Source organism: Mustela lutreola, chromosome 7 (assembly GCF_030435805.1).
Source record: "Mustela lutreola isolate mMusLut2 chromosome 7, mMusLut2.pri, whole genome shotgun sequence".
NCBI lineage: Eukaryota > Metazoa > Chordata > Mammalia > Carnivora > Mustelidae > Mustela > Mustela lutreola.
The window spans coordinates 148,940,697-148,965,485 of NC_081296.1; the positions used below are offsets into that span (position 1 = coordinate 148,940,697).

At 55.6% G+C, this 24,789-nt stretch overlaps 1 protein-coding gene, 1 long non-coding RNA gene and 1 other non-coding gene across 25 annotated transcripts in view; 2 read left to right on the forward strand and 1 right to left on the reverse strand.

Annotated features, from left to right (window-relative positions):
- Positions 1-266: 266 nt before the first annotated feature.
- RTL1 (retrotransposon Gag like 1) lies at positions 267-4,550 on the reverse strand. Its single transcript, XM_059179717.1, has one exon. It carries the CDS (start codon positions 4,548-4,550, stop codon positions 576-578), a length of 3,975 nt encoding a protein of 1,324 aa, XP_059035700.1. The 3' UTR covers positions 267-575.
- A 10,422-nt stretch (positions 4,551-14,972) lies between these two features.
- Positions 14,973-24,789, forward strand: part of LOC131836991 (uncharacterized) — an 84,883-nt gene continuing 75,066 nt past the window's right edge. For all 23 annotated transcript variants that reach the window (XR_009355873.1, XR_009355883.1, XR_009355879.1 and 20 more), the window contains exons 1-3: positions 14,973-15,122; positions 17,332-17,493; positions 18,461-18,556. This is a non-coding gene — a long non-coding RNA (uncharacterized LOC131836991). The remainder of the gene's footprint in view (positions 15,123-17,331; positions 17,494-18,460; positions 18,557-24,789) is intronic.
- LOC131837303 (small nucleolar RNA SNORD112) lies at positions 17,592-17,668 on the forward strand. Its single transcript, XR_009355965.1, has one exon. It is a non-coding gene; the product is annotated as a small nucleolar RNA SNORD112 (small nucleolar RNA).

Here is a 24,789-nt window from a genome sequence, read left to right on the forward strand (position 1 = left end):
GCGGGCGGTGCCACAACGCTCCACGAGGTGTGAGCGGGGTGGGGGGCGGGGGCGGGGGGGCGGGAGCCCAGGGGGAGCAGGAGCACCGGTGGTGGAGGTAGAAGTCAGTGGAGCACCCGAGGTCAGTGTCCCAGGATGGCACGTGGTGGCCACTCGTCACTCCGGGCGGGCGGGGAGGGGGGTCCCCGGCACCTGCTTGCTTGGCTGCGTCTGCTCTGCCTGATCCTTCACCTGGCCTTGGGGCATGGGGTCATCCGCTGCTCACCACTGCGCTCTCCCTCACAGATCGCACTCCCAGCTGCAAGCCTGGGACCTGGGCAGTTAAGACGGGACTGTGGTTGTGTAGCCCTGAGCTGGCTCTGGGTCTCTGATGGTTGGATAGTCCGTTGTTAGCACAGATGATGTTGCTGGTTGATGAGTTGAAGAAATTTTTGCCCTTCACAAGTGGGTTCCCCTTGGGTCGGGAGTGGCAGGAAGGAGGCGGGAGGTCTGAGCGAAGCGGGCCGAGGCACGGGGAGGCGGGAAGGAGAGGCCGAGGTCGGTCGTGGGGGGCAGAGGAGAGCCCGGGAGGCGCCTCACTGGGGGCTCGCCTGGTCCTTGCCGCCGCGGGGCAGCTCCCGCAGCCTGGCTTCGGCCTCCGGGCCGGGGGCCGGGGGCGCGCCGGCGGAGATGGCGGTCAGAAAGCGGATCAGGGCCCTGGCCGCCAGCTCCTGGGAGATGGGGTCGGCCAGGCCGGCGGTGCCGCGGCCGCGGGGTGGGTGTCGGCTCAGGAAGGCCAGGACATCGGAGGGCTCGGGGAGGCCCAGGCGGGGCAGCAGGGCCGCCCTCACGTCGCTGTCCCGCTCGTCCTGCGAGGTGTCTTGCAGGCCGTCGTGCAGGCCGCGCTGACGGCAACGTTGCAGGTCGCCTTGCAGGGCTCCTCGCAAGACGACATCGTCATCCGCCGCGACGTGCAGCTCCCGGGGGCGGGCTCCCCGCGGGGGGGCGCGGGCCGCGTCCAGGTGGCCCACGTGGACGCCGAAGAAGTCGCACAGCAGCAGCCAGAAGCCCGGGCTCATTTGCAGGCCCCGGCGGCTCAGGGGCAGCAGCGCGCCTTGCTGCGCGCAGCCGGGGTGCGGGAGCAGCGCGGCCAGCTCGTGCGCCGGGACGGCGCTGGGGCCCGCGGGCGGGGGCGCCGGGGCGAGGAGCTGCGCCAGGGTGGCGGCCAGGCCGCTGCCGTGGGCGAGGAGCGCGGACGCCTGGCCGAGGCGCAGCCAGCGTCGGGGTGGGGCGCGGGCGCGCGCGGGCGGCGCCAGACGCCGCTTGAGCTTGAGCAGCACGAGGAGCGCGGCCACGGCCAGGGTGTCCTTCCAGAACAGGAGGCCGCGGAAGAAGTGCAGGACCACCGCTCGGATCTGGGCCACGCTGACGTGGGCCAGGACGCTGTGCAGGATTTGGTCGATGGGGATCCGAGCCAGGAACTCCTGCTGGAGGTTCCGCCTGCTCGGGGGACCCTGGGCGGGGGTGTCCTCCGCCTCCTCGTCCTCTGTGGAATCCAGGGACCGAGCCCCCGGGGACCCTCCCGGGCTGAATGGTGACCTGGTGCGGGCCCCGTGGCCCAGGTTTCTCGGGGGCGGCAGGCGGCGGCCGCCGTCCTGGGCCGGCCGCTCCATGACATCGAAGTTGAAGTGGGAGAAGAAGAAGACCCAATGCCCGGGGAGAAGTACGGTGAGCCTGTCATTATTCAGAGAGGCTAGATCCTCTGTGTTGAGAAGGATCATGATGGGCTCCTCGGTGTTCTCCAGGTAGCGGCACCACACCATGAAGGCAGCCCTTATTGGAAGAATCTTCATCTCCAGTTGAGAGTAGTCGGTTTCGATAGGCGAGATACTGCGGGAGTAGAAGGCGCAGGACACCCTCCTGCCGGTCTGGTCGTCTCTCTGGCTCAGGGACGCGTGCAGAGCCGTCTTGGTGACACCCGTCTCCAAGTAGAAGGGGTTCTGCGGCTTGGGGTGGTGCAGGAGGGGCGCCCTGCGGACAGCCCGCTTCAGGCAGTTGAAGGCCCCCTGCTCGTCGTCCCCCCAGGAGAAGGCGTCCTCCGTGAGCAGCAGGCGCGCCAGGGGCTCTATGATGATGTGGAAGCGCTCCACGAAGTGCTGGTAGGGCAGGATGAACTCAATCAGGTGTCGCAGGGACTTCTTGGAGCCCGGGGTGGGGTAGCCCGTCACGGTGTTCACGATGCTTTTGTTGAGCCTCACCCCTTTGGGGGTTATGACGAATCCCAGGAACTCGACGGTGTGCCGGTGGAACTGGCTCCGGTCCAGCGAGCAGTAGACGTGGTGGTGTCGGAAGCGGACCAGGACTTGGCGCACATGTTGGAAGTGCTCCTCCTGGCTCATGGAGTAGACCAGGACGTCCCGGCCGTAGGAGAGCACAAAGTAGCCGAGCATGTCCTTTAGGATAAAGTGGAGCACGTTCTGAGGGATGGTCGGGTCTGAGGATAGCGGGAAGGGCCGGTAGCTCTTCATCTCTTGGGGCTCAAACCCGAATGCTGCTTTCCATACATCCTCTGCTTGGTTTATGTTCATGCCCTCCTCCACGACGGTCCCCCGCAGCTCCAGCTTTGTGAACCACGTAGCTCCGTGTAACTGGTCGAATAGTTCTGGGATCACCTGTACGTAGTCTTGTCTGTTAGTCAGCATGCTGTCTGGGTTCCAGCTTTCGTCCCGCGGCCTGGCGCTGTTTTGCATCCCGGCACCCACAGGTTCCCACGGCGCGATGGAGGGACACTCGTAGAAGGTCTCGCTGTGATCACTGTCTCCAGCCTGCTGAAGCTCAGAGGGCTCTGATTCAGAAAGATCATCGGATCCGTCTGAGCTTGGCTGGTCGGAAGTCTCATCATCTGCTTCCTTCGGGTTAAACACGTCGGCCAGGTCGGAGTACAGGGGCGGCAGTCCGGGCAGCAGGCTGATGGCATGTCTTTCTAGCGCGATGCATGGTGGGGGCGGGCGGAAGCACTTCTGCAGGCAGTAGGGAGAGTGGAAGGTACAGCGGCCTTGGATCCAGTCGACCTCGGGGGTGTGGAGCCGGAGCCAGTCGATGCCTAGGATGACGGAGAAGTTGGGGGACGGGACGATGTCGAATTCGATGGACTCCTGGTGGTTCTGATGGATGCACACCAGGGGCTCGGTGTAGAGCCAGACAGGTTCGTCGCCGATCAGCGAGCCGTCCACGCCTTGGACCATCTTCGGGTGGGGCTTCTCGTAGAGCTCCACGTAGTGCTCCTGGGCAAACTTCTCATCCATGAAGCTGCCGCCCGCCCCTGAGTCCACCAGGGCCTGGACCGCGACGCTGTGGTAGGGGTTCACCCTGACCAGGAGCAGCAGGAAGAGGTGGTCGCGGTTGACGGTGGGCCGGGCTTGGCACGGCATCCAGTTGCTGACCATCCATCTCTCCGGGGCAGGTGAGTCGATCCAGGTCAGGTTCCGTGGGCGGGCCTCCGGGGGCAGCCTGAGCATGGCCCTTCTCTCCGCCAGCTTCTCCTCTATCTGCAGGACGAGCACGATCAGGCTGTCCAGCGAGTCGGGCTGCGGGACCCGGAACAGGTAGTGCCTGATCTCCTCGTTGAGGCCCTGGCACAGGTGAGCCTGCAGGACCTCGTCCGACCAGCCCAAGGTGGGTACCAGGCCCCGGAACTCATTGATGTACTCGATGGCGGGGCGGCTCCCCTGCCTGATGTTGAACATGGCGTCTTCGGCCACACGCAGCGCCTGTCGGTACTCGAACATACCTGACATGGCCTCCAGGAAGGCCGGGAAGTCGTCAATCAGGGGGCTGTCTTCCTCCACCAGGGCTTTGGCCCATTCTAAGGCCATGCCCGAGAGGTGGCACATGACGTACCCCACTCGCAGGCGGTCGTTGTAGAACATGCGTGGGTAGCTTTGCAGGATCAGCTGGCAGAGCACGATGAACTCGTGGTATTCTCTGCGGTCGCCGGAGAATTTGGATGGGACGGGGAGTCGGCCCGCACTGATCCCCTCCATCAAGATCTCTTCTGCTACCCTTTGTTGCTCTCTGAGGTCTTGCATGCGGAGGTACAGAGAGATGATGGATCTCACCGTGGCCATGATCTCCGAAGTCTCGGAATCCTCTTCGGGGCTCTCCTCCTCTTCCATGTTGGCCAGGTCAGTGTCATTGACTTCTTGGTCTTGGGCTCCCCAGGGGTTGACTGATGCTTCTTCCATTCCGCCAGGTGCCTCACCGGTCGGATCCCCCACTTCCTGATGTGCAGCGTTGCGTGACTCCTCCAGGTCTTGGAGTAGGTCATTGGGTGGATCCTTTATTTCCCTATGTGGGCCACTGGATGGCTCCTCCATGTCTTGGCGGAGATCAATGGGCAGCTCTTTCCTTTCCTGGGCGGGGCCGCTGGCCGCCCCCGCTGCCTCCTGCGCGCCGCTGCCTGGTGTTCCCACGGTGGTGTTGGATGAGCCCTCGGAGGACTCCATTTGTTTTGATGATGGATTCTTACGCTCCATCATCGTCTCAAATGAGTCTTCAGAGGGTTCTATCATTTCGTCGGATGGAAAGGAGTGTTCTCTGAAGACTGGTAAGGTCGTGACGCGTCCGGTCAGGTACTAGGACCGCAGAGATCAGAACCTGGGGGTGGGGAGGACAGGTGGGGAGGAAAGGCAGCTGTTTAGGGAGTCACGAGGTCAAGGTTTAGTTTCTCTGGGACAAATCTGATGCCCGGCTCATCAGAACGGAGAGGAACTGGGGAGAGCTTCCCTTGCCCCGCTTAGAACATCACTCTATCTCTGACCTTTTTCCTGTTCTCCCAGGCTCGCTTGGCCCGTCCGGCTTGCCTGCTTCCCCCATGGCTGTGAGAAATTCACAGCCCATAAATTCTGTGCAGCCACAGGCCCAGTGCAGCCGCTGTGGCAGACCGGCAGCTGGCAGGAGGCGCTGGCCAGTTCTTCTCCCCCGGCACCTGTGCCTGGTCAGCGGGTCACCCCAAAGTCACAGAGGTCATATGCCAGTGCCATCCAGAGTTGTCCCTGGTGGGCAGGGTGCCCTGGAGCCAGCCTGGCCCCCCCGTTGTGAAGTGGGAATCTCTAGCAGATGCCTACTGTTTAACAAGGTCAGGGGAAGAGGAGAAAATGGGCAGTTGGCCACCATCCCGTTGGTTGCATCAGCAGCCTAAAATAGCTCTCACTTCCTACCCTAGATTCGCAATAGAAATTGGGCCAGTGCGGCAGGAGGAGGGCGGATATAGAGGTCTGGCTTTTCTTTTTTCCATAAATGTTGATAAAGTCCCTACTGTGTGTCAGAGACTTGCACACCATGGCTTACTTGGTCTTCACTTGGAAAGTTTGCCGATTTCTCTTACTCATTTGTCAATTTCCAATCTCCCCAGCTCTGAGCCCTGGGGGATGTGCAGATCCTCTCCGCACCCCTCCTAAGATCGCCACTTTCCCAGGATCACTCCCTTCGTGGGGGTTCAGGCATCAATTCCGCATGTACAAGCAATCATATTTACCTGCCCCTTCAGTCTTCCCGGGGCGGGGTGGTGGTGGTGGCTGGCATAAACCCCCCTCTGGGTGGTGGCATAAACCCCCCTCTGTTACTGGCTGGTTTCTCCCCGACCTAGGGGTATCTCTAGGAGAGCTGGGTAGTGTCTTGGGGTTGGGAGGGGAGGGCACGAGGTATCGTTGACTTCTGATGGCCTCGGAATAGGGTTTTCACAGTAGGGTCACGGGTGGCTTGAGTGGGCTGGGGCTGAATTTAAGAGCTGCCTGGGTGGTGTTATTTTGCACAGGTCGTCTGTGCTGGGAGAGCAAACTGAGTTCTGGTTATCCAAAACAGTCACTCTGTGGTCATCCCTCTTTCTACACTTAACACCTTTTGTTATGTCTGAGTACTCCTCCTAGCCACCAAGCCCATCTCTTGAAAAGAAGGCATTCCCTCATTGGCTGAAACCCAAACTTTCCAACAAGATAGACGATTCCGATCTGCTGTTTCTCAGAATTAAGTACATTCCTGTTAGTGTGGCCGCTCATTCCACCCCACAGAGCCTCTGATGAAAAGGTTTTTTGGTTCCTTCGCTGCTCATGGTATTAAATCCAAGCCATGTGACAACAATTCTTGACACGGAAACTCCCCCAAATCGTTCTCTGGCTAAAATGTAAAGGCCTTAGAATAAGAGAAAATTCTGCTTGCGTCCTTCCTCCAGGTAGAGCTTACATACCTTAGCGTGACGTCTCTGTCGCCTAAAATCCCCGTCACGCCCACCCCTGGCCCCAGCGCGAACACAGAGCGTGTTGGGCACCTCAGTGAACTGCTTTGTCCTCACTGAAGTCCTGTAACCGGTGAGCCACTGCTGCACAATTCCAAGGTTGAATATGAAGTTCTAATTGAAACATAAAATGAGACTAACTCCTTGGCAGACTCCTCTATTAGAAATAAAAATCTGTGTCTTCAGCACTTAATTGATTAAAGTTGAAAATTGAAAAATTTGAATTGGCTGAAATTTACGTTTTAAAATGGAAAAATTTGAGTTGGCTCAAAGTTCAGATCTCAAATATAAAATCTGCGCCTGTGTCAAAACTGTTAAAACCCTTTATTGGCAAAAATTGAAAATGGAAAAATGGAAAATTTTAAATTGGCTAAAATTTAAATTTTTGAATATGAAATCTGTATATCTCTTAAAACTCGTGAAAGTCTTTATTGGTTAAGATTTAAAATTAAAAAATTTTAATTGACTGAAATTTAAATTTTAAGATTGAAATCTTTAAATTGGCTGAAATTTTAAATTTTGAACATGAAAATTGTATTAGCTCTTAAAAATTTTAAAACACTTTATTGGGTAAAATTTAAGACTTAAAAATTTAAATTGGCTGAAATTTAACTTTATTTTGTTTTAAAAGGTTTTATTTATTTATTTGAGAAAGAGACAGCACAAGCAGAGGGAGGGGCAGAAGGAGAGGGAGAAGCAGACTCCTCACTGAGTGGTGAGCCCCAACATGGGGCTCCATCCCAGGACCCTGAGATCATGACTCAGCTGAGTCAAAGTCCGATGCTTAACAAACTGAGCTACATGAGTGCCCCTGAAATTTAAATTTTAAAATGGAATAATTTAAACTGGCTAAAATTTGAAATTGAAATAATATTTAAATTGGCTAAAATTTAACATTTTTAACGTGAAACCTGCATATCTCTTTAAATTCTTAAACACTTTATTGGCTAAAATTTAAAATTTAAAAATTTAGATTGGCTGAAATTTTAATTTTATTTTATTTTAAAAGATTTTATTTGAGAGAGAGAGACAGAGAGAGCACAGGCTCTCTTAAATTTATTTGAGAGAGAGAGCAGAGTGTTCGAGAGAGAACATGCGTGGGAGTAGGGAGGGCCCAGGGAGAGGGAGAAGCAGAGTCTCCACTGAGTGGGGAGTCCCGACATGGGGCTCCATCCCAGGACTCTGAGATCATGCCCAGAGTTGAAGTCGATGCTTAGCTGAGTGAGCCACCCAGATGCCCCTGAAATTTAAATTTTAATCTGGAAAAATTAGAATTGGCTAAAAATTAAAACATTTAAATTGGTTAATATTTTAAATTTTAAATGTGAAACCTGTATATTTCTTAAAATTTTAAAGCACTTTATTGGCTAAAATTTAAAACTTAAAAATTTAAACTGGCTTAAATTGAAAATTTTAAATATAAAATTTATATAGCCCTTAAAACTTAGATGTCTTAACTGGCTAAAATGTAAACTAGAAAATCTCAGGATGGCTCTTAAAACCCTTGAAACTCTTTACTGGTTAAACTCCTTTGCCAGTTGATTTAAAACCTAGATTATACCCCTTTCCATATAAATCTGTGTCTTAGCATATTTATGAATTTGGTGACGTAAATGATGAACTCATTCACCTGTCCTGTCTTCAATCTAAAATCCAATATCCTTGGCATGTTACGAAATCCTGATCTTAACACTCCTTAGCATGAAAACTCACACTTTTAGCAGGATGCAGGAAAGTTGTCCCATAAACTGCTCTATCCAAAGTGTACAAAAGTTTCTTTTCATTGTTTAAAATACAAAGTTCCAATCACTCAGCATAAAATAAAAACAGTTTTACTGTGTAATTCATCTGCAGACGACGGCTGTAACCCCCCAAATCTTACCAGGCGGCTTCTTCAACTCTCGATGGGCATAATTCCAAACCTCTAAGCATTATATACAAATTTGACCGTGTCATTCCTCCAAACAAAAGGTCACGCTTCCTTGCAGGGTACATAAATTTGGTTTTATAACTTTGCTTAACGCCTTATGATATCTCTTAATCACCTATGAGATAAGATCTAAACCACTTTGCCCAAAATGCACATACTACTGTATCATTTCTCTGCACGTTCCTCTTATCAAACACAGAAATTTTACCATGCCGCTCTCTTACACACTGTTAATGGCTGAAATCCAAATTCCTTAGCACTGCACAAAAATGTACTCTGGTTGTTCCTCAAAATAGGGTCCGAACTTCTTAGCTGTGTAAATCCAGTCCCATAACCTCTGCCTAAGACCTGCTCCACCTTTCTGTCACTCACTGTAATCACCCACTGTAAATGAGTCCAATAAATGGTCCAATTCTTCAACATAAAGTACAGAGAGATAGCACCCGTGCCAAGGGGCGCCGCCTTTGTGCTCTGGTTGTGCGTTCATTATCTACTTCATCAAATCCAGACACCTTAGCATAGAATATATTTTACCAGCTAATTTCCCTGGAGACAAAACTTGCATCAGTCACTCCTTAAAACCCTTCACTGGCTAAAATCCAAACACCTCTGCAGGAGGGTTCAAAAATGAGATCACATCCCTCCCCAAAATGATATGCTCGCACGCCTTCGACTCTCACATAAAATCACATCTCCTTGGCATGTTATAAAAATCTGATCATATTATCTTTACCATAAAAACCCACTCTTGTAGTTCTGCCAAAACGCGATACGTTTGGTCATGTAACTCCCAATTTAAAACTTTCCAAGTTTTCTTCGTTGCCTCTAACATAACGTCCCAAGTACTTAACATAAAAGGCAACGCTGTTCCATGTAATTTATCTTCAGACCGGTCTATAAAAAAAAACAACAACCCTGACTCTCATCCTGTCATTCTTGTAAACCCTTTTTTGGCTTAATTCCAAACGTATTAGCATGGTATAAAAAAATTCGATCTTGTCATCCCTTAAAATAAAGTTCACACTTCCTAGCACAGCATATAAAATTTGATCCTGTAATTCCGCCTTAAAATCTTAACAATATCTTTTCATCGTGAAATTAGGGAATCGAAGTCCAAATTCTTAGCATAAAATGTGAATTTTGTAATTTCACCGCATATTATTTTTTCCACTCCAAAAAATCTTACCGTGTCACTCTCTCAGAATTTTTTATTGGCTAAAATCAAATTTCTAGGCATTTAACAAACTCCAGTCATGTCAGAGCCTCAAAATAAATTTCAGATTTCTTTGCGTGTTCCCAGCATTGATCATGTAACTCTTAATGATTGAAGTTTTTCAACTTTGGTGTCCACACCCATCGAATCTCTGAAAGTCAGACATTGGCACCCGCCCTTGAGATAAAAAGTGAAAGGTTTTTTACAGGAGACTTAAATTGGTGGTTCTTACCATTTTTCTCGTTTTTCAATGTTCCCTGTATAATAAAGTCCAAAGCTGTTAGCCTTAAAATACATTTTTTTCATGTTTTTCTGCACATTTATCTTCCACAAGCAAAAATCTCACCATCACATTGCTTGAGACCCTTTGGCAAGAATCCAGACTCCTTAGCATGATATAAAAACTTGTTCCAGTCACTCCTCAAAATAAAGCTACCCCTAAACCCCGAATCTATTCCTAGAATCCCGCTTAAAACCTCTTCCTGTATTTTCATCAATAACAACATGTCTCAACATCTCGGCGTCTTTCATCACGGCGTTCTCAGTGTAAAACCTTTCAGATTTCATGTCCAAAGCCTAAAATCCAGATACCTGAGCATGAGATGAAAATTGGACTAGGTATTTGTTATAATTAGAAAAGTCTTTACATCGCTCGTCACTATTTAGGGAATAAAGCCTCAGTTCCTTTGCATGAAACCGACATCTTTCATCCTCTCTAATTTCTCGATCCAGTGTCTTGTTCCCCTCAAAGATGGGGTTTCTTACCTCCTGTCCCCCATCTCATTTTAATTTTATAGTTCTGGATCTTTTTATGTTGTTAAGCTGGTTCCTCTGCCTACATTTCATTAATTCATTACAGCAGTGTGTCCTGATTCTATTTTCTGAGCCAGGCACTGTGTGTGGACCCCCGGCGGGAGGAAAGGGAAGCAGCGTGCCTTGCCGAGGAAACGTCACCAGCAGTGGAGATGCGGACCACGCCCTCATGCTGAACGTTGCACTGGAGGTGAGTTTAGGGTCCCCAAGGGGCAAGACCAGGGGGTCTCCCTCTACTGCTGCTGAGCGTCTCCTTCGAGGCTCTCCTGCGCTTAGCTGCCTGCCCCTTTGAGAAGACACTGGGCATTGCTGGGCCTGTGCCTTGCAGAGTGCAGGTGTCTCTGGCCTCCCTCTCTGGCTCTTTTCCAGTGGCTGTGGGCCTCCTTCTGACTCCTACCCTCCGCACGGCCGCCTGCTGCAGGGGGTACAGCCCAGAGGCTGCCCGGTCTCTACTCTGGGCTCCCCAGAGGGTAATATGGTCCATCCTACAGATGTAGTGGGTTAAATGCTCAGGTCTCAGGCCTTAAGGCAATTTTTTAAGAACTCTCTCTTGATTGGCCATTTCTCACCTTATATTAAAAAAAAAAAAGAAAAAAAATTCGAGATCAAAATCAGGATTGCGTGATCCTGGTGCAGGTCAGAAGTGACCTCGAGGTCCTGCAGCAGGACCCTCTGCCCCTCCACCCACCGCGACACTCACAGACAGACACCCGGGCCTCACCACCTCCCGTGTCCAGAGCCCTCTTGGCCGGGTCAGCTCCCTGCTTGCCGCTGAGCAAGTGGCCCATTGGGGTCAGGGCTGCCAACGTGAGTCTATGAAGGGTTGGGTGGGGGGGGGGGCGGGGGGGCCCATCCCTCTGCGAATACCTCGCCCTGTCGGCTCGCTTGTACAGTAAAGGAAATCTGATTTTAAAAATAGAGCTTGGAAGAGGAGATGAGGGGTATTCAGGATCAGATTCGAGCCTGGGGCGGGGATCCGGGGAGAGGTGAGGACAGGGGAGGGGGGTACGCAGCCCGTGTTGCTGAGGAGGAAGGTGGAGAGCCAGGAAAGCAGAGGCAGGAGGGCGGAGGGGACCGAGGACAGTGGGGCTTCTTTGTCACGTTCTCCCCTTCCCTGGCCTCTTGGACACTAGTGGTCACACCTGTGGTGCCAGTCGCCTGGACTGTCCAAAGGGACGTCAGGGCTGCGGTCAGGGGAAGACCCTCGTCTGCCTTGGCCTGCCTCCAGGCCATTCTCAGAGCCCCTTGGGTTGGAGGGCACAGCCTGACCGTCCGGGGGGCCAGGTGACTTGGAAGTGACTGTCCCCCACGGGCTACTTCCGCTGCTCCAGACCCGTGGAGCTTTGCTGTGGGAGTGGGCACCTGGGCACATGAGTGGCTGTTTGCCATTTTTTAAACTAGTGTCAAGGTCAAGATGTTCCCTTTGTCGGGCTACGGCTGGGCTCCTTGGTTCCCCAGTGTGGACCAGTGTGCGGTCACTCTCCCCCTGCGCTTGCCGTTGGGATTTCCCTGGGCGCCCAGGAGTAGCTCGGGTGGGTTCTGTCGACTCCCGTGGGCTCCTTGCTTGCCCCTGCCTCGTGGATTACGACCATCTGGGCCTTAGAGCCACGAGACCCTTCCCACTCGACCCTCCGCAGCCAGCCTCAGTGGCTTCCCGCTGTTCATCCCTGGGGGTCCGGGGCCTGGGGCCTTGGCAAACAGTTTCACTGCAAAAACAGTGCCTGGAGGGGGTTGCCGTGACTCAGGGCAGATACGGAATTGCCCCAGAGCTGGGGCTGGGCCCCCAGGGCTTCTCCTTCAACCTCAAAGCGGCTGGAGGGGGCACCCTCTGGAAAAGTTTCCTCAGCCCCTTGCCTCCTGGAGCCGTCTGAGGGCAGCGTCCCTGACGTAGCAATATTCCTGTGGCCGGGTCCCTGTGCCCCCCGCCCCCCTCCCTGCTTGACTGGCAGCTCTGGGGGCAGCTGGATCACTCTGCCCAGAATAACCGTGGGAGGGATTGGGAGAGGGGTCACATCAGAGAGCGGCCTTCTCCTTTGGGCTGCCCAAGTGGGCCAGGCCAATCAGCTGCTCCCCGGGCAGCTCTTGCCTTTCAAGGCAAGCGGGCAGGGAAGGAGCTGGCCAGCTGCTCGCCCGGGACCCATGCTGACTTTCAGCGTGACCTTCTCCTCCTGGGCCCTCAGTTTCCCCAGAGCTGCAAGGCGGGCTTGGGCGGGGGATGTGTGTCTTTTCATTTCGTTCCTGTAGCTCTGGGGTCCTGGGAGGGGCCTGGGGGTAACTTGGGGAGCAGCGGTGAAGGGAGACGGTTGGCTGTGTGGGTGGCGCTCAGGGACCCCCTCCCCACCCTGCCTCAATTCCAGAAGCTGGGGGTCCTTGTACTATTTAACAATAGTATTAGGGATTGGGGGGGTCCTCTCACTGTTTCATTTACAGAGAACTCCCCACATGTGAGTCATGGTTGGTTCCTCCCAGGGTCTGCCCCGTGCGACGCTGGGGCTGGGAGGGTCTCAGTGGACTCTGTCCCTCGTGGGGTCCTTCTGGGCTGGGTGTTCTTCTGGCTCTGTAGACGGGCCAGGAGCCGTAGACCTAGGAGAGGGGTGAGGGCTTTGAGGCAAACAAGGGGGGCTTGGCCTTGGTGCGAGTGGAAGTCGGGCCAGAGTGGGAAGCAGACTTCCTTCCCAGGGGAGGGGGGCCCTTTGTCAGCTGGAAGGGGTCCGAACAAGGAAGGGCTTGTGATGATCACTAAGACTCTGGTGATTTTTAGTGTCGGAACACCTGCTGTAATTGGACGGTCAGCCCTCAGCACTTTCACGCCTGGGTCAACTTTAATGTCCCCACTCACTCCGTGTGGCCACGGCGTTCCGCCTTGCAAGTGAGCACCCCAGGGCCTGGGGGCTGCTGCGGCTTCCCTGGGAGCCCTAATTAGCAGTGGCTGTCGCAAGGGAGCTGAGACCACCAGGCGCCCCCTCTCCGGGCAGCAGGTTGCTGGGGACCGAAGCTAGCGAGGGGCGGGGTGCCGACACGCGGAGGAGGGTGCCGTCCAGACAGGGGTAATTAGTATTTATTTATTGAAACTGACGTTTTCCCGGCGTCTGCTCTGTGTCAGGCAAGACCCCAGCAGCTTGACCTCCAGACCCTGACTTTGCTCCCACCGACCTTCCCCGTTTCGTGGCGCTGAGAGAACCCAGGTCAGGAAGGAAGAAGCAGTGTGGAAAGCCAGATTTTCCTGCTTCCTTCCACCGGTGGTTGCAGAGCAGGGAACGGGTACCCTGGGGTGGGGTGGGGTGGGGGGCAAACAGCAGCCATTTGGGTGCCCCGAGGGACCGTCAGCCACTTTTGTTCCGTGGCATCCATGTGCTCAGCCCCGTGACCCGACGGGAAGGCCAGGCCCTCCCTAGGAACGGGGGCCTCATGTGTGCCTCCCTCTCCCTGAAAAGCTCATGTGGTCATTGCCAGCTCATTTTGGCTAATTTGGTTGTCGGCAGAGGGACAGGACAGCTGGCCCTGGACCTGCTAATTATAGCCGCTCAAGTGTTTGAACGAGGTACTGTGTCCCCCATGTCATGGTTTTTCCTGCAGACAAACTAACACTTTCACCTTTGTTCCCAAGCGCCATCCAGCCGGCCCACCCCTGGGTCATCCAGGCTCTGCACGTCCCCCAGAGAGCTGCCGCCCCCGGGGGAGGTCGGCATGGGACCTGCACCCCAAGTCTTACCTTTGACGCAAGCGTTCAGTGGCTCAGTCCCTGGGTCCCGCTGTCAGCTAGACTCTTTGCTTCTTCCTACAAAGTGATTGGATACGTTTATTTCTCTAATTAGGGAAAAGTCCAGGCTTTGGGTCCTGCGTGCACTTTGTCCCGTCGCCCACGGCACACCCCACACTTTCTTCCTTGCTCCCGTCCCAGGGCTGAGTCACTTTACTGGGTCCCTCCGTTTTGAGTCCCTTGGGGGGTCCCTCCATTTGGGGGTCCCTCTGTTTTGAGTACTTCCTATGTGCCAGACACCGTCCTAATTCTTTGAATCCTTATGACGATACTGAAGCTCTTATGTTAAGAGCTTTTCAGAAGAGGAATTGAAGGCTCAGAAGCAAACCTCAAATCTTTAGGAGGCCTGACCCTCTTCTCCCACGAGGCCTGACGAAGGCTGTGCCTCTTGCTGGCCTCAGACAGCGCACGACCCCCTGAGGTCCAGAACCGTGCTCCTGATCCGATCAGCTCTCCCTGTGGGCTCCTGAGCTCTCAGCAAGACCCCAGTTCTTGCCGGCCCCATTTTGCTCTCAGCAAGGGCCAGAGTTGATGTGAGTCTGGGATCTGGGCCCCTTGTGTGACCCCAAGTACATCTCTTAGCTCCCTGAGCTTCAAGTTCATGGCTGGTTCTAAGTAGCATCTTCCCTCACCCAGGGCCGTGTCCAGGGGGAGCCTGTCCAGGGGGACCCCTGTGCTGTTCTGTCCTAACCCTGGTGTCTGTATGCACGTGTTACTCCTTCATCCCGCCTGCTGCTGGCACACAGTGGGGCTGCAGACAGCAGGTGAGGCCTGAGAGGTGGGTAGAACTCTGAGTGGTTTCCTTTCTCCCTTTCCAGGCGGCTGGAGGTGAGACCGCGCTCCCCCACCCCCCACCCCCCGGAGGAGAGCAGATGCCTGGCCCAGGATCAAAGAGAAAGGTCTGCAATGTGAATTCATTTTTTCTGAGTTGTAAGTTTGGATCATTTGTAAATGTGTATCCCGCTCAGGATGGAGCTAACCTGAACTCTGTAATTTGCAGGGGAGGCTCGCTGCCCCTTGGATGGGCAGTGAGCTCTGGATTCCAGAGGCCAGGCCGCGGCTGCCCCCTGGGATGGCACCCCTGCTCAGAGCAGGGTGGACGTGGGCCTCCTAGGCTGACCTCCCAGCAGACCAGGTATGTACGCCCTGTCTTTACACCACATAGGTTCTGGGTAGGTAGACACCTGACACCGCGTTCATATGATACTATAATTAAAAATCCAGAATAATGCTGTGGCTCTGTTATGTATGTCATCACGGGAGGTGTTAACATCTCTGACCATGTACAGAGGGAGACCTTTCTGGTGGGGGCTCCAAGGGGAGCCCAAGGAGCCTGCTGGGTGGGGGGCGGTCAGAGAGCACAAACTCCCCTGGGTGACCTTGGTCACATGACAGTGAGTCCCCCTCCTCTTCTGGAGGATGGGGACTGCCCTCTATAGACATTGATACCTTAAATAAAATGGAACATGTCTGGCACACAGTAGGTATTCAACGCAGATAAAAATCACTCTTTTTTTGAGGCGGATCTGTTCCCTCCCTGTTGGAAAGCCCTTCTTGTGTTTATAGCACCCAGAGGGAAGTCGAGGGGAGCAGGGACAGTCGGGGGTCAGCATTGGGATCTGGAGAGCCTTTTCTTGAGTTAGCTGTATGGCTTGGACGGGTGGTGCCTAGATTTACGAGGCCTTCCCAAGCAGCGAACGTCTCCATGTTGAATTACCCTGGCCCCCGGAGGTGGAGGCAGGTGACAGCAGCCCGGGAACTGTATTTTATTTGTCTTTATCCTACCATATTTCATATCTGAAAAACCATGACAAATACCTTAAAGTATTCACGAGGACCAAACCCAGGCCAAAAGAAAATTCTGGGTAACAAAGAGCAGAGCCTCAAGTGCGGGAAAGGCGATTAGGAGCTGCTCATGCTGGCGCAGGGCTGGTTAACCTGTGCTTGCATTTCTTCCGCACGAAGTCATGGTCAAAAATAGATAACTGCCCGGCAGAGGGGAGGAAAGTTCTAGAAGGTCCCTGTCTGTGCTGTGGAGAGGGGAGACTCGAACCCATGGATCAGTTAGCTGATCTGTGCAGAGGGAGGCCAGGGGAAACCAGACAAGGGCTCACAGTGATTGGGGTTGAACGTTGGCTTAGTTTGGGGTTCTGGGGGGCGTCTCAGAGCCTCTGTGTCTCCATCTTCAGATGAGACTGAGATGGTGTCTGCTGCCATTAGCGCGTAGCCCAGTGCCTGCCCAGGGATTCTGACGGCTTTGACAGCTGGGAGGGGGCTGGGGGAGTGGAGCCCGGAGCTCAGTGAGCAAGCCGGAGTTGAAGTGTCTTGGGGAGGGGATCACAAAGGGAGGCCAGCGAAGACCTGTGGGGTAGCTCCCCTTTGTCCGGGAACCAACAGGTCAGAAGCCCCCGAGCCTTGAGCCGCACTCCCCCTTGATGAGAGGTGGGGAAAAGGCAGCTCCGGGGGTTCCGCGCTGAGATCTAGCGGTCAGGGGACGGCGAGGCCCCGGCTGCCAGCCGCGCGGCTGTTGACGGCGCATGTGAGCCTCGGGGCCGCTGCTCCCCGGAGGGCCCGTGTGTCCCCTTCCCCAGGCTTAGCTCATGTAACATTCTCCCAAAGTTCTCATTCCAGCCAGCTAATCCCCGAAAACACGGGCCAGGACACTCGCTTTTGGGGCCTCTTAAAGACCGAAAAGGAAAGTCCTCCCCAATGGGTGCATTGGAGACACCCCCGCCGGGATCTGCGCGATCCCGGCTGAGAAATCGCAGCCCGCAGGCCCACACCTGCTGGCCTCCTGTCACCGACACGCCACCGGGAGGCCCCCAGGGCTCCGGCTTTAGAACACATAAAATTAAAAGAGGAACGATCTCGGGGATAAAATAAATCCCCGCGTCTGCAGAACTTGTTTTGGGGATGTGTACCCCGTCCTGGGCCTTCAGCCAAAATGCTCCTCCTTGTGTTTTTTTAAAAAAGGAAAACAACCCACTCCCCCTACCCCCAACAAACAAAGGAGAAAAACCAAAAAAGAAAAAAAAACACCCATGCGAAGTGTTTATTTTAATTATGCAAGGAATGCGCGGAAAATTAATAGACTCATTACTAAAAATCCAACACTGCGGATAAGAGCTAAAGCCCTGTGTCCCCCTCCCCGCCTCCCGCCCAGCTCCCCCCACCCCCCAGCATATTTGCTGCTGTTAACCCCTTTCAGGTGCGGAGTTCCAGATACTTTGTCCGTGCCTTCACGTATGTATATAAATAGACCTTTAAAATACACGATTTTGTTTATTTTTTACATAAGCTACATCGCAGTGTGCATTTTCTTCTGCTTATTTTTCTTCCCTCAGGAATCTGCCTGGAGATAATCAAGATCGACACCGTGCCTTAGAACGCACCTTAGTACCACCCTGTCATCTGAACACACCCGGGCTGGTTTAACCCCCTCACTGCTGTCACGGGAGCCCCAGGTCCTTCCCCCTCCGGGACGGGACAAGGCGTGCGGGGCAGGTGTAAGTAATTTCTCAGGAGCGGGCTCCCGAGTGTTTATAACATTATCACCAATGAATATATGGATGCGTCAATTAGCAAAATAAAAGAGGGACATGCCTGGACGGATGATGACGATGTGATTATGAACAAAGGCTCATGATTAATCCAGTTCTGTGCGAAATACTGAGGTCCATTAAAAGACAATAGGTCTCGGCTGTTTCATTCTTTTTAAGAGCTGTTTAATATTCCGGGGTATGTATGCACCCTGGTTGATTAGACCCTCTCCTATTGTGGAAAATCCCAGCTGTAAGTGTGCTGGGGCGGGGGCGGGGGCGGGGCGGGGTGGGGCTTGCGGGTGGCCCCGGGAAGATCTGGTCCAGATAGGAGCTCTGGTCAAAGTCCTGGTCATCTGGAGGGTGGGGAGGGGGTCACAGGTTCACCGCTGCTTTGTATTATTTAAGAAAATAAATAAAAATAAATACATGAGATCAAACTGGACCTTGCACAGATAAATGAGCATGTCAGGAACCGAGGTTGTATTCCTACGATTTTGTTCCACGGGTGCCCGTGGAAAGGGACCTAAGCCATTCCGTGTTTTGTGCTTGCTCATGGCCTCACAACAAGCGTTTTTATAGCTGAATCTGTAAGCATATCCCAGCTTTATCCCAGCTTCTTGGAGGTGGGTTGGATGGTTTGCAAAGTTTATTTTCATTGATCTTCCTAAAATGCCATTTTGACCTTGTCACTGTCTTGCTTTCAATCCTCCCTCTGACTTCCTGGAGCTTCTGGGATGAGGTCCAAGAGCCTTAGCCTGGCCACGCTGAACTCCCCCCAACACGTCATTCAATAGTCAGGCAAAGCGCAGTCCCCATAAGTGGGATGCCTTTTTGGCACGTTTTCCAAGTTCAGGAGAATGTTTTACATTTTTTCTAGAATTCACCAAAGCAGACACATGTTAATCACCCCCTTTCCTTTGTCCCTTTCTAGTGCCCTGGGCTCCTGGGTTGCCTGGGTCTGCTTTCCTCTCACTGAGAAGGCCTCTCACTCTGCTCCCGAGGACTGAGGCTGTCTGCCCTGCGCCGGGTGAGTGCACTGACTGCGTCACGCCACAAGCACACGCCTGGGGAGGGGGGGCTTCCTCCAGGGCCCCCACTGACTCTGCCCTGCCCTCGAGGGGCCAATACCAGGTCGCCCCAGAATCTATGAGTAGGGGGTGGCAGCATCCCCGGGTTGAGTGTACTGGTGATGGGTTTGGGGTCCACAATCATGGCTTGGAAACCGCTGATTGCGTCTTTTGTGGCCTTGTCTTTGCCAGAGGGAAATGGGCCCAGTCCCAGAACAGAAGGAGGTAAGTCTTAGCATGTGATAGCAGGCCCACCAGCTGTGGTGCCTGGCTCTGGAGAGAGGACAGACTGACAGCGCGTGCTAGCTTGGGGATAGGGTCATGTTCTAGAAGGAGTCCAGGCTTTGGGGCGGAGGGGCTGATGCTGCCAGGCCCACATCACCGTGGGGGCAGAGGGCCTCCCCTGCTTGTGGGAGGGAGAGAAGTAACCAGACCTGCTCAAGGTATTGGCCTTTTTTTTTTTTTTTTGTCCCTCCAGGGTGGGGTGGGGTGGGGAGGGCACCCCGAGAGGCTGGCCATCTTGAGAGCACACACCCAGCTCCAGAGTGGACATGGAGTGCACATCTTTGGCAAGGCCCTGAGCAGTCCCATGCCTCAGTTTCCTGATCAGAAAAGCATCTGCACACACCCAGTCGTGATAGGCAGACGGAGCCGCTTACACAGATAAATAACCCAGCACAGTAGCGGGTGGAAAACGGGGGCCTCCCTCCCCTTCCGTCCTGTCTGAAACCCTGAAGCTTCCCTCCTAGAGACGCAGGCGGCCCCCCATCAGGGCAGGGAGACCCACAGAGGGAGAAAAACAGGCTGGAAGAGTATGGGCGGGAATCAAGCCCCCCTCCCCTCCCCCCAGGGTAGACACCCCCAGGGGAGACCCTGGCCTTTCCGTTGTCAGTGCCCTGGCAGGGGAAGGGGCTACCCCTGCCGGGTTTAATTGGGTTCTCCTGAAAAGTTTGGCAACCGTTTATTTTATTTTATTTTTTTAAAGAAATATATAGAAAATGTCAGCCTGCTCTTCAGGCACATTTTTTAGGCGTGTGTTTTATGGACTTTGGCAAGGACTGCTGGGAAGGAGCAGTGGTACAGTCTCTAGGGGTTAATAATCCCTGCAAAAACTTCTGGCTAAACCTGACTTCTCCCGAATTTCACAGAAAACGCTCCCTGGGCCAGGCCCAGCCTGAAGGGGGTTTTTGTGCGTGGGGCAGCCTTACCTAGGCAAGCCGGGCTCCTGTGATGCCTTTCACACAAATGTGAACTTCCTTGGCCTCAGGGGCACAAAGACTCCTCTCTCCGAAAGGCTGGGTTTGTTTACTCTGGAGCGGCTCACCGAGCGGCTCACCCTGGGGGCTGTTTCTCGTGCCCCTACCTTGTGGCCCGAAACCCCACTGCCCACTTCCTCACGTGGGGATGCGGGGGCCAGAGCCGGGGAGCCTGGCTCTGTTTGTGTCTGGAGCTGAAGGAAGTATCCTGGGGAGGGGGATATGTGCCTCCTTCCCAGCAGGAGCCCCCTCCCTGGCTGGCCTGCCCTGCAGGGAACACGGGGTGTGCTGTCCTATAGCCTTTGGCTGCTTAGGGATTTGGGGGGGTGACTTTGCAAATCCACACCAGTGCAAACCTGAGCTCACCCAGCTGCCCCTGACCAGAGACCTTTCTTTGCAGGATTTCTTAGGTGCGTGGCATCTGCTCCGCACCCCACGCTGCCCCCTCCCCCCCACAATGCGGCAGAGGCTGGGATGCGTATGCAAATACCACCTTCCCAAACGTTTGCAAATCGACACTTGCAAAGCAATCCTTTAACAGATGAAAAGAAGAGCAGGGACAGAATAACGACGACCCCAGGCTCTGAAACACAGTTTCCCCAAGGTCTCCCAGCAGCTCCCCGAGTGGGTAGGGGCAGCGGGGCAGTCTGTCTGTCTGTCTGTCTGTCTGTGGGGAACCAGCCTCCACTCTCCACCTGCAACACGATGCTGCCCCCCCACGGCGGGTCAGAGCAGCTGTCGGGACCCCGACCGTGCCCTGGCAGAGCGGACCGTCAGAAGCGGGACAGTTGGGCTTGGAGTGACACAGGGGCTCCGTCCCCAGGTCCCCAGGTGCCCCTGCCCTCCCAGAGTCTTAGGCTCTTACTGCCCCATGAAAGTGCGTCACTGCCTCGGGTGGGTGAGCTGGGACAGCCTGGTCATTTCACAGACAAGGAACCCCGGGCTGGCCCCTCAGCCAGCCTGTCTCTCTCGTGTGCACACGCGCGCGCGCGCGCACGCACACACACACACACACACACACACACGTGCACACGCGTGCGCGCTCCCTGAGCGCCTGCCCTGGGAACAAAGACAAGAAAACTCCTTTAGAAACTGCAGAACAGAGCCTCGTCTAGCGGGGGTCCCCTGATAAAGGCCCGTCCACCCAGAGTTCCTGGGAACTGAGCCCCCATGAATGGGCCTGGAGGTCCAGCGCCCGATGCGGCATGGGCTGCATTCATCAACATGCAGGTCCCTGGGCCCCACTGCTGGGCGGGGGGCTTTCACGAGTCCCCAGAGCATCCAAGTTACGGTCCAGCAGCCGGCTGAATCCGTGGCTTCGGCCCAGCCTCCAGAAAAAGGCCCTGCTTTTCCCATGACCAGGCGGCCTCTCAACTCACCAGACCGCCCCCTACTCCCCCGGAATCCCCCCTCCCCGCCTCCCACCCCCACAGGAAGGCTCCCCCGACCCACCGCACCGCCTGTTGCCCCAGAGAGGACCCAGGCCGGCCTGGCTGGGCCTGGGAGCTGGGGCAGGCACTTGGCCATTTCAGGTGGCCTGGCCCTTGAGATGGGGAGTTAGCTGGGGGACAGCCCCCCTCCCCCCTCCCCCACTGGCCCCGTGCACTCACCCCCATTCTCTGCTCCTCTCCCTCACTGCCTCATTGACAGAAGCGCTCCACCAGCCATCTCCGCGCCTTTGCCATGCAGCTCAGGGCAAGGTACATGGGAAAAGTCCGCGCATCCTTGCTCTGACCCCGGCCTGCCTCCTCCGCAGGCGGCCCCGCGCGGGACTTAGCTCTGTAGGAGCTTCTCAAAGGCCTAGACGTGCGGGCTGCCAGCCCGGGCAGGGAGCCGTGTTGCAGCCTCCCGGCCAAGTACCGGCCTGCCTCTCTCTGCTCGGATGCCTCCTGTAACAGGGAGCTCCCTCTCTCCCCGAGCAGCCCGCTCAGGGCTCGCACACCGAGCTGCTTCGCCGAGCCCTCCCCTGCTTTCTGCATCTGCCTCCGCGGCTCTGCAGCGGCCCCTCGCCCCCTCTGCCCTCGGCTCTCCGCAGACAGCACTCGCACTTCAGTCCTGTCCTCCCCGTGCTGAGGAGCAAGCCCCCGCACCCACCGGGGGATCAGACTTGGGGTCCCTGTCCCTGGCCCGGTCGCGGCCGTCTACACCTGTCCCGGGGCGCCTCTGCCCCAGCTCAGTGGGGTCTGGGACGGAGCCCTTTGCCCTGCTGTTCTGCAGAGAGCCCAGGGGAGGGCGCGGGTCTCCGCTCCCAGGTCCAGCTGCTCGAATCTCTCTGTTAAGCGGTGTCTGAGCCTCCGTTTTTTATGGCCCCTCTGCTAGTTGCCAGGGAGAACGCTCTCTATGCAAACCCCCTGCCTTTTCTGCAGGAGCCGCTGGCTGCCGGCCGGCCCTGGTCAGCCCGCAGTGGCGGCGGCGGCGGCGGCAGCCAGCGGCTGCGGCGGGGCTGGGGGGCTCCTGAGACAGACAGCACCAGACCGGGCTGGACTCCCTGCTTCCTAGCTGTGAGGAGACGCGATTCCCTCTACTTTTCAGAGCCTCTGTGTTTTCTCTGTGCAACAGAGGGGAGAGGGGCTCTCTCCCCGTAAGATGAAACAAGATAAGAGTCGCCTAGCGCACATCAGACACTGCCTGAATGCTTATGGAGTAGACAGCGGGACCCAGGGAGGGAGGCGCTCGTGTAACAAGTGGCTCGCAAGAAAGAAAACAGTCTGGCCTTCCGCGACCCTGCCCCGAATACAGACGGGAACCTGGCCTGCCGGAGACCCCTCTGCCGGCTTAATAGCACAAATCAAGTCAGCCAGAGGCAGCCCCTGGCCTGTGAGCTCACAGTAGATGCAGCAGGCGCTAGAAACGCCCGCGAATCCACATCTGCATTTAATACGGCAAGAATTTGCCTCCTATGTAACACCGCGCGGGGCCCCGGGGTGAGGCATGAAGAGATACTTGGTTCTCCTGCCGCCTGGAAGGGCTGGCTTGGACAGCAGGGGGTGCTGTCTGGGAAAGAGAAACCCAGTGGGCTCCGGGCATTTCACAGGCTGTGGGCTCTGGGCATCTTCCCGGGTACTCACTCTCCAGACCACCGCAGTGCACCTACCTTGTCAGGCCCAGACCCGAGTGGGAGGCTGGACCCCGAGCTCTGGCAGTCGGCTTCCTGTCCTGGAAGCTCAGTCTGGTGGGGGAGAGAGACAGGGAGTAAGTCAGTCTCTGCACATCAAGAGATCTGGGGTGGGGGGTGGTGGATGATGGCAGGTGAGATTTATGGAGCCTTGTCTCAGGGCCAAGCCCAGAGCTAGGCTGCCTGCACAGGACTCACCCCAGGGGGAAAAAACTCTGAGCACCAGCCTCATAATCCCCATTGGGCTGCTAAGGAAACTGAGGCAGGGGACTGTGAAGTCGCATACTCACCGTCTCTCAGCTGCTGTGAGGCCAGGCTGGGATGGAACCCCAGGCCGTCCGGAGCTCCCCACCACACCCGGCTGCTGAAGACTGCTCGGGAAGGCAGAGCCGAGTGCTGGGGGGGCGTGGGTGGGCAGGGGATGGATTGATTAGTGCTAAGCACCTCCCAGCGGTGCTTGAGATCCCAGCTCCTCTGTGGCCCAATCCGTTTGAAGGGCAGATTCAAAATTAGGTGGTAGCACCTATGGGCAGAGGCTTATGAGAACAGCATTATTAACCTGACGTGGAGAGGGCCCTGCCCACCTCCAAGCAGATTGCAGATAGAGACGGAGGGGGCTGGGGCTTGTTTATGTGGACAGTGCGTGAGAGAGGATGGAACCCATGGGGGGGGCACTAGGGCTTCTTCGTGGGGAGGACGGGCTTTGGAGGGGATGAGAGCTTGATGGCTGAGAGGGGGAAGCAGAGGGCAGTCTTCAGGGCAGCCCCTCACCTCAGGGAGATGCTCAAAACTGGAACCCACTCTTGGAGGGAGAGTCTCTGGCCCCTTTCCTGACAGGCGCAGGGACTGGGAGCCTCCCTGCTCCTCAGTTTCCCGAAACGTCACCCTAAGAAAACCCCCCTGTCCCCACACCTTCCCTCCCGCTCCCACCGCTGTTGCAGTCGTCAGACACCTGTCAGCCTGTTGGAGCTGCATTCAACAGGAGAGCGCTGGTTCCGGGAGGGAGGGAGCGAGGAGGGCGAGCTGGACAGGGAGGGGGCGAGGGAGGAGAGCCGTGCCCCCGACTCAGAGAGGCGGCTGAGCCAGGTCTGCAGCCGGGAGGACTTGGGCCACTTAAGATTTGTGCCAACTCACGGTGCAGTGGAATCAGACAGTCTGAATTCTTCAGCCACCAGCCAAGAGTCTGTGGCGCCCCCAAGTGCCACAAGGGGGCTGCCTGGGACACATTTCTGAGCCCAGAAAGTGAGGAGGGGGAGACTGTCCGTAGGGACCGGTGCTTTTGCTTTTGTAGTGACGCTTTTAACTGCGGCGTGATCGAGAAGGGGGGCCAGGCGCCCCGCGCCGGCCAGGGACAGCCGGGAGGGGGTGGCAGGCTCTGGCATGGGGCCGGGGGGGCCGCCGGCTGCGCCCCTCCCTCACCCGGGGCTCTGTGGCAATGCAGCTGGCTGCGGGAGGGTCCCGGGGAACTGTCCGGTGGCTGGCTTTCCAGAATGGTGGGGGGGGGGGAGAAGGAGGAGGGAGGGAGCTTTTTCCATGGTGGTGACATGCCCAGGAAGCCCCCCACACAGGGGCCAGGATCAGCGAGGGGAGGAGGAGGGCAGGGGTGGTCCCCAGGGTCCGGGGAGTTTGGCCGGATCTGGGGTCCGCATTAGTCCGTTGGCTGTGGGGGATATGACTGATGCAGAAGAGGGGGCTGAGAGAGGGGGAGAAGGGGCTGAGGACCCCGAGAACTGCTTGGTACACAGTTGTAGGGAAAAAGCACTAATTCTTTTCCTCCCCAAAAGGCAATTTAAAAAAAAAAAAAAAAGCAAAAAAACCCCGC